Below are 9,686 nucleotides of genomic sequence, written 5' to 3'. Positions count from 1 at the left end.
CTGCAACCGCGCGCGTCTGCTCATACCTGTTAACATCGACGCCGAAATGGAAAGCAAGCGGTTCCATGACGTACACGCGCTGTTCAGGTAGGCGGTGTGGCCCGGGTGTTCGGACATGTTGCGAACAAATCTGGTCAGAGTCACTGCTGAGTTTTATGAAGGTGCATTTCCACTCATCCAGTCGCTGTAACACACACACACACACACACACACTCATACACACACACTCATACACACACACTCATACACACACACTCATACACACACACTCATACACCAGTTCCACTCAAGCGTTGAATATTTGAGTTTCGTCAATCCGAAAAAAGATTCTTTTTCAAAGACAAAAGAATACATCAAAGGCTTATATGTTGGATTCTAATCATTTCAAGTAATTCCTAGTTTCATTTATAACAAACTGTCTTCATTGTTCTTGTGTTTTTTCTTAAAGTAAAGTGTAACTGTACACCAGATCAAGTCTTCGGACTAATATATTGCAGATTCTATAACCTCCAGTTGCATTGCTTGCGAAGTTGTGCGCCCCCTTGTGGTCAGAAGGTAATATGGTACTAATACTTTCCAGAAGTGCAATATTTGCAGTTAAGAGAGGGGTGTGCACCCAGAGCACAGTGCTGTTCTTATGTGCTTGGATAAGGATACGTCTTTGTTTTGGCTCAAACACACTGGATTGCTACAGTGAGGTTAAAGTGCTGACTTTGTGCTTCAAGGCTTTTGGGGCATTTTCCCATCAGTTCAGGACTTCTCCCCCTTTTTGTCCCATGTATAAAACATGTGAACACGGTCATATAACAGCTCAAAGTCAGCACTTTTACACTTTAGTTCAAGGCCAAAACAAAAACATTAACATTTTAACAAACTGCACTGCAGGTGGCTGAATGGGGCTGAGTGGGGCCGAGCTTTTCTTTGTTTAAGTGGCCAAATTCAACTTCACTTTTACTGAGTTCATAGTCTATAAATAATTTGCTTTTTGAAAGCTAATAGAGGAAGTTTGTCAAGTTGAACACTAAAATGAAAAATGGATAAAGCATTTGGATGTGGTGGGTTAAGGAAACAGGGACATCCTGTCTGCCATTTCAAGACCCTTTTCATACTGACGGGTGAACCCACATCTAGTAATGAAGTATTCAAGACAAGCTGTCTGGAGGCGTCTTCACCTGCTATGAACTAGATCACACCTGGCTGATCTCAGTAAACAATAAGCTTTGACTTTATGCTCCAAGAATCTAAAATTCTGGAGCTTTTCAAACCTTCAGACGTTCAGAAATCGAGACCGATAACGGCGATCAGTATGGTTCGATAACCCTTTGTGTCGTTGATGCCCAATCCTTCTGCTGGGTGTTTATTTGTCTCCGTCACGATCTCCCCGCAGCAATCTCTCGTGCTGCCGCTTGGTGATGATGTATTTGAAGAACTCATAGACGGACCAGCTGATGGCTGTGGAGGGCATCTGGTAGATGATCCGGGCTTGGACGCCCTTGAAGAAGGCCGGCGTGCCTCCCATCCTGTACACAGTCCGAAAGGCCTCGCCCAGGCCAGAGATGTGGCGGCTGCCAGAGGCAGTGGCTGCTCCGACTGCTCCGGCTGCTGTCGCTGACTCGGTTTGGATCACATGTATGGCCTGGGCCTCCTGCGTGTTGAGGAGGGTCTTGCAGACGTCGAGGGGGGTGGTCACTGCGGCAGCCACAGCACCAGCCAGCGCGCCGGACACCACGTGGGAGGAAGGGTTGTACTGTCTGTGGGGGTTGAGGAGCTCCTGAAGGTACTCGTAGGTCATAAAGTGAAGCGCCTGGAAGGGCACGTTCATGGTCAGCTGGGTGGTGTAGCTTCGGTAGAAAGCAGCCGAGCCCTCCTGCCTCAACAACGATCCCATACAGTCGAGCACGCCGCGGTAAGGGGAGTTGAACATCTGCATTCGCTGTTTCACAACTACAGGGGGAGAGGAGGTGAAATTAGCGAGAGAATCACCAGAAATATATTAAACATGGCTCCACAATAGGACAAGGAACTGAAAAGAAGAACCAGGAAGAAGGCAGGAACACAAGAAGGGAAGTGAGTTCTTCAGAGTGTATAACCAAACAGGGTTGGATGATACTGGACCAGAGTAGAAATGTGCCCACTGGTGCAGAATTGTACAAACTTGAGCAGATTCTCACTCCCTGATGATTCAACGATACATGGTTAAATTATTTTTGGCAGACATAGAGGAGGGGAGGCCAGTTTCATATACAAGGCAGGAAAAGGCACCCCAGCTCACAGCTGAGTGTGTAGCTCCACCAAGTGTCCTAATGGCAGAATAACACCATTAAAGGGCTTTCAATAGCGGCCTTAAATGAAGGGCTTCTATAAATAACATTTACTCTTCAATGGGAAGAATGAGTGGCACATGTAAGAGCGTTAGGAGGGGTTTACCTTCGGCTGGGTTCATAACGGCGTCGTGCAGCACTGTGGCCATGCAGCCCGCCACTCCTAAACAACAGAGAGAGGAAGTTAAAGCTCAAGCTAAAATAAATTTCTGTATATTTGGCAACATTAAACTACATAAATAACAGGCTGGCAAGTCGTGTTAACCATCTGTTAACGACATTTTTGCTTTTTAGTTGCAGTAAATGTGGTAAATTTCAGCATCGTGAATCAAAAGTTGTGTGGGCAACTTACCGTTGGCAAAGTGGCTGTTGGCTCCAGGGTGAATGGCATCACTTAGTGAAAACTTGATCTTTTCGTAGCAGGCGAAGTAGAGAGCGTGGGCAGGCCCCGCCCCCACCGCCAGCACATTCACACCTCTGATTGGCCGCCACACACCCTCGGTCCGCACGATCTGCCGCAGGGCGTCCATCACGTTCCTGTAACGCGCTCCGGGCTCGGGGTGCAGGCTTTGCATACGAGTCTGGGGCGAGAGAAGCAAGAGGAACAGACACATGAGTAATAGATACGTCTTTATATTATTTACCTAAAGAGAAAGATGTTTTTTTGTCATCTTTCTCAACTTATTAATTTTAATATTTGGTATCTGCTGATCCTACGAGGGAAAACTTTTTCCAGCATCAAAAAGAACAAAAGGTCAAAAAAAAGATGCACCAAGGAAATGTGCTTTTTATTCAGTGTTAGAACAGAAGTAATACAGTTATAATAAGCACTATCATGCGTTTATAAAGGTCGGATGAAGAGGTTCAGTGGGATGAAAAGATACTGGGGTATTCTAAAGACAAATTTGACATCTGCATTAAGGCAGATCTTAAAGAGTGCGCAAGAAAGACTCTTAAACAAAGGCCTTAAATTGAACCTTGATCTTAGGTTCATGCCCTAAGAGAAACATAACCTTCGATACAGTTCAAAAATACTGAGTCACGGCAGGTAGCAGTTTCACAACTCTTTGCATCCAGATTTCAAGAAGTGTGTGTGGTTATGACCCTGCAGTGTAAACACACCTCACTTTGACAGCCTGTCGACTCCACCGACCTCAACTAACCTTGAAACTGCAGTCAAGTCCACAACCACAAACCACAGCGTTATGCAGACAGGAAGTGTGCAGATAAAAACACTCAGCTTACCACTTGAATTGCTCAGATATTCAGTACTGTTTTCACTCTGTTTGTGTGCTTGTAAATACACAGAACACTGGAGCAATGATAAATATTCCTACGCTCCAGACGAAGATGGCGCATTCTTCAAAATACTCATATCATGCAAGAAGTGATTTTCCCCTGACTAAACCCTCCCATCAGAGGCAACTATTTACAGAAGAGGAGGGGAACTGCTGCTTACAAGGGGGCGTATGTGGACATTCCCGCTATCGGGAAACGGTAACTCATAAGGAATGTGCCCAGTCATTCACAGTGGGATCATGACCAGGTTTCTTTTGGTAACATTTTGGAGCAACAAGCCTGGAGACTGAACGACAGCCAGACAGTCATACGAAACACAAATCAAATAACAACAGAGAGGTTTATGTGCAAACTTCTTTTTTCACATGGTATAACTCCCTTAGTAACAACAGAGTGGCGTCATGGCTGCTCTGTACGTAGAGAACTACAGCACCAGGACGAAAATGAAATCAAATACCAGTCGCTGGTCGACACAGGTTCAGATATGGCCAGAGAGCGAGTATCTCCACATGCACCTTATTTGGACTCTGGGGGAAAGTACAGCAGATGAAGTTTGAATGCAAAGAAGACTTTTAAAGCTACAAAATCACAAGGTTCTCAGTCACACAACCAACAGCTAAACCGAAATAAACAGACTCCCTGGCTTACTCATGTGATATATTGTATGGTATAATGTATTACTAATCGTTCTGAGGCACTGAAGAAAGCATGTTAAATGAATGCACTGCACTTGTTTTATCTTTGGTAGCAGCAGCACATATTTCACATTAACATCTGCAACTAAAACAAGGAATGTCGACTGGACTGATCGTCAACACTGCAGGTCGAGCTGGCGATGACCTTTATTTGATTGGATGGTAAAGGAGTAATACTGTTGACATTTACAATCCAACCAGCCAGGACAGATAGAGTATATATCTTCAGTCGAGTTGATATAGCAATCTTAAGTACGTAAAAGAAAAGATTTATTACTTGGGTCGCTGAGATTAATAGGATGATTTATTTGTGTCTTTGTGCCACATCTTACTCATCCCTTAGGGTCTTACAGGGGTTGTTTCCTCCTTTTACAAGACAACACTGTGCCCTTTTCTTACCATTTCTTCTACGTAGCAAGATAATAAATCACAATATATAATGTGTTTTTAACAAGTGTTATTGGTTTTCTATTAGAACTACATAACATTGTGCTTACCAAATGTTAATTTAAAAGGGGAAGTCACCTCTGCAAGGAAATAAATCTGACCAAAGCGTGTCCTTACAGACGCCATTGTCATATCAATTTCCTCATTTTTACTGTGAGCAAGGAAAGCAATTTGTTTCCTGCAAGGTTTTAAAAAAAAACAAGTCTTGTGGTTAACTATCTTGGATTTTAAGTAACTCTTTAGTGGCCTTCGAGCAATGAGGAAACCGTGTCTGAAATTCAGGGAAAGTATGACCAGAAGCATTTAGATATGCATGTTGGTAAACCTGCCGTGCCAGCAACAGGAAGTAAGAATTCTCTGTAATTGAGGAAGCTTGCTGCAAAGTATTACTGTAAAGAAAACCAAAGTGACTTCCTTGAGCTAAAGTATCTTATGTGAGAAATGTGTACTGCACTTCCTCCTCTTACTTCAACTTTCTGGAAGAGACCTGCAGCCAATGCCTTGACTGAAGGAGAAACAACAAAGATTTTAAAAATTAATAAAAGCAACCATATAAATGTCTACAACAGTTTCCCTTCAAAGACATCTGTTCATTATTTTACTACTTACTTACTATTTACTTTTACTACATTCCCGTTTGTGGGGCCCATTTATAACGGCACCTGGGCTTGAAAACAAAACCCAACAATGTATGCTTCTGCAGGATTCTCACAACATGAGATGCCGCCAGTTTTGAGGTTGAGCTGGAATTTGTGGACCGTCATTTAATCTTGCATATTCTTTCTTTGTTCAAGGCTTTCCAGAATAAGAAGCTGACTGTCCACAACAACTCATAAAGTCAGTATGGCCAAGGATGATGTTTGCCTATTATAATATGACAAGTTTCAATAATTCAGTACACGTTATAAAGTCAACCTGAGGGTTGTGTGCGACTCAAACAGTTGATGAGAACAAGAAGCAAGCATAACTCTGTCCACGTGAGGTCAAACATATTTTCAGACATCAGTAGAATCATGAAACTGTGCTGTGCATGACTCTGATGAACATTTGTACAATGGAAGCAGCTCTCGCAAACAATGAGGTGATTAGTTTTTAGGCCGTTTGTCCAAAATCTGCAACGAACTGGAAGACCTAATCATCCAGGAATTTGTTCTGAACAAAAGCTTTGTTTGATTTACCACTGAGAGCTGTTTGTTCTTTATCCTCTAATACTGACCGTATAAAGACGGCCAGTGTCCCAGATTGACCAGTTGCGAACTTTAAGGCTAATTTGCATTTGGCATCGATGTCGCCAAACCACTTTAAACTAGTAAATCTTTGAGACAAGTAATTTCTAATTCTTATTCACGGGTCCTTGGTGACAGGGTTTGTAAAGAGCCGATCGAATAGCTTTGGGCAAAAGACTTTAACAATGATATTCCTTTTGGGATAACATAGATGAATCAATGTGAAGATCTGAGGACAGTACATTTCCTAAATGGAAATAATTGAGTCAAAGGTGAGTAAGAACAGAGGTAAGCTCATAGTCGGGCGCAATAAACATTTCCCCATTTAACAGAGAATCTATGAGTTGTAATTCCAAACTAAAACTAACACTATATACTCTTTGCTATTGTGCTTATTTTCAGAGTGTTATGATTTATATTAGAATACAGGATATTAATGTTATTTTTCTTTTTGGACAACAGGAAATAGTAAACACAAACCAATAAATGTAAGCAAAAGTGTTTCCCAGAGATTTTTCAGGACACTCCTTTTCTCATAACATTCCCATAATTAGCTTTCATTTCTCCTCCTTGTGGGTAGGTTTTCACTTTGCGTTTCATCGGGTTGCACAGTGTTACTAAACGCTCAGCTCTCAGTGAACTCAGTATGACTCACAGTCACAACATATCTGAATGAAGTGAATTTAGAGTTGGTGTTTCTTTTCCATTGAGAATGTTAAAAACAAAGAGGTGTACAGTTCAAGAGATCTGTTTGAAAGGGACCCATAAGACAGACACGGCTGTCATATTACATAACAATTCATTATTAATTAATTCATTAAGTTTGCAAATATGGATTAAACCCCCAAGAGTTCAAATCACTTTTTGTACTAAAGGCAAATTGAAATAAATGGGATTAATCATTAACTTCACTGACTGTTCGCGAGTAGGTTAATGGTTTTAAACTTAATATCATTGATGTGGATGCTTACTCATTTAATTACCTTGTTGCATAATCCTCATTGGTTTACAGTGCGTGCACATGTGCAAATACGGGGACTACGGGACTAGAAAGACTGTCGACCGTTGGTCTAGTGACCGATGGCCCAGTTGTGTTAATCATCTACTACTTTTAAGTGATCTCTTTACAATGAACTTCCCACATGTGCTCCTCAGACAGTTTTATGAGTTAAATCCCTCAGTTGTGAGCCTCTTCAGTCATAATCAATCCCATTCCATTCAGCTAACAAAAATTAGTTTCAAACCAAGTAAAGCTTTCATTTAATAACTGATGCCAATACGTTTTGGACATCGGACTATTGAAAAAATATTTGTTCTATTGTCGAGCACACATCAATATATCCAACGACAGCTGAATTAGCTTTGCGTTTACAAAGTACAAGGATAAAGGGTGATAATAATGACCCAATCAGACTTAAACGATACATGTCAACACCCAGATTAATTAGAAATGTATGAATATGTTTAAGATCTGTCCAGCTCATAATCATTTATTCCACCTTAGACATAAAAACGCATAAAAAGTTCAGTTTAAGAGATGTCCGATAATTGAGGCATGCTAACAACTTCTGCTTTAGCTATCAATTTGGCTAGCGTCTGTGCCCTGCTAGCTAAGGGAGAGGAGATGCAACTGTCACACCAAACGGTATGTTATCACACGAAATCCTGCCAAAACGAAAGTTCGGCTTAGATAAACATATCCACCCAGGATTTAGAATATATGACTAACTTATGTTGGGTTATTTCCCTTTTAAACAACGTTAGTTGAGTGAACTGACCTCTGTTAGCAAGGTTATCCCTGTTAGCTAAAGGTAGCTTGCTGCCTAACGCTAATCGAGCTCAGGCTTCAATTCGGGCCTAGCAACGTTAGTTGAAGGTTTATGCAACCAGTGGCTGCGTTCGGGGTGACATTAACTGGGGCTAGACAAATCAAGCTGTTTGTTATGAATCTTTGCTTTGATACCTTGACACAGTCGATGGGATACATAAGGCAGTGCTCCATGATTCCAGCCACGGCTCCTGCCAGCATGTGTGTGCTGGTGGCTACTCCCTGTGGCAGCCCTTCATAGTCTATTTCTGGTTCGACAGAGGTCGAAGGCTCCGGAATTGATCGATGCGACACCGGGATAAAGTCCAGTTCTCCTGTCTTTCTCGACGAAAGAGACCCCACAAACCCCCCTGTGACGTTAGCGTCCAGGAGCCTGCCGCCAAGCCATCGAAACTCTGCACCGGCTGCAGCGCCTGTAACCCGGCTGTCGACGCCCGGTGCTTCCATGGACGTTCGCCGGGACACGAAACCGTCCGCCTCCATTCAAGAAAAAGGCAGTTAAGTCCGTATAGTAGATGAAATAGATGTCCTTGCCAACCCGCCTGCTGGTGTAATCTTCTCGGCGGTTTAATAAGCGTCCCAGCCGGCCGGAGAAAGTGTTTGCGGGTTGCTGCTTCTGCGCGGCAGACAGCTGTGGAGACACCGGGAAAGTAGAGTTCAGGAGGGCGGGACTTTGGTGGATTTCTCACAGTGAGTCACAATCAACAGGTAAGCTGATTCGACAAGATGGCTGTCAATCACTAACCGTTCCTTTTATTGGCCAATTCGGTCAGTAAATAAGGCGGGCAGATGAAGTGGGCGTGGTTTTGGCTTTAGTGGGTGTTGACAATTTCGTAACATCAGGAGGTCACATGTATGTTCGGGAAGTGCTATAAACAGACCGTCCCAAGTTGGAATTCGTACCATAAAAATGCACATTTTGGGACTTAAAATGTAGAGTTAAAAGTCAAATATAATTTTATCATGTTCACTTAATTATCTCCACATAAAAGCCGTTTACACACAACATTGTAACACTTATTATGCAATAAAAAAGGACACCACAGAGGCATTTTGTTATATAATAGGACAATGTGAAAGCTAACTCTGTAGTGTGTAAAAATTCATACATTTGCTACCACTCTCTTATATTATATATCGTATTATATATATATATATATATTATATCGTTTACTGTCTATTGTTGACATTCTTCCAAAAAACTGTGGAAATAGAAAAATATCCCATGGAAGCTGATAAACGATTAAAATGCCCCTGTTTTACAGACTTATCAATTTTACTTTATTGTTCTATTTTAAAGTCGTAGACACATTAGGCTATACGTAGGCTGCTATGAGAAAATGATTTTCTGATATTGATGTGTTGTTTTTTTGCCTTTTTGTTTCAAATATATGTCATTGATTAACTAACATAAGTTGGAAGCCGACAATCATTGTACTCAAACCAGACCCTGAACTCTGTAGACTGTGGTGTACACATGTTCGCACCACCGTACTCCGTACATAAAGCTTTCCACTAGGTGGCATATGTTGCCTTCGTGTTTTGCTCGGGATCCCTTCATATTCTAACACTATCTGAATCCACGTGTCAACCGTTTCAGTATTATAAAGGCTATTTTACCAGCCAGTGCCTCAAACTCAAATTTGAATTGCATAATGGAATCAAATCTGGATACACGTTTAAAAAAAGTTGAAAAGTAGTGCATTTCACTCTCACTTATTCTTAATCACTGTTTTGTTGGGCTGTGTGATCTTTCCTATAGCACCTAAATGCAGCATACGTGCCCCGGACACGTATTTGATGACGTACACATTGATTGACCGGAAGTCAGTTGGATTTTTCGGTCATTTCCTTTTCTTCGCCTCCTCAT

General features: G+C 41.9%; 1 protein-coding gene across 1 annotated transcript; it reads right to left on the bottom strand.

Annotated features, from left to right (window-relative positions):
• Positions 1–1,233: 1,233 nt before the first annotated feature.
• LOC138594328 (mitoferrin-2-like) lies at positions 1,234–8,417 on the bottom strand. The gene is made up of 4 exons (XM_069665391.1): positions 7,952–8,417; positions 2,674–2,902; positions 2,428–2,484; positions 1,234–1,944 (listed from the first exon to the last, which is right to left on the bottom strand). Exons 1-4 carry the CDS (start codon positions 8,297–8,299, stop codon positions 1,358–1,360), a joined length of 1,221 nt encoding a protein of 406 aa, XP_069521492.1. The 5' UTR covers positions 8,300–8,417; the 3' UTR covers positions 1,234–1,357.
• Between the last annotated feature and the right edge of the window lie 1,269 nt (positions 8,418–9,686).

The sequence above is a fragment of the Semicossyphus pulcher genome, unplaced genomic scaffold (assembly GCF_022749685.1).
Source record: "Semicossyphus pulcher isolate SPU_LCO1_2020_fin unplaced genomic scaffold, fSemPul1.0.p SCAF_17, whole genome shotgun sequence".
Taxonomy (NCBI): Eukaryota; Metazoa; Chordata; class Actinopteri; order Labriformes; family Labridae; genus Semicossyphus; species Semicossyphus pulcher.
Note: the sequence above shows the minus strand (reverse complement) of the source record. Positions and strands in the feature narration are given on the sequence as shown.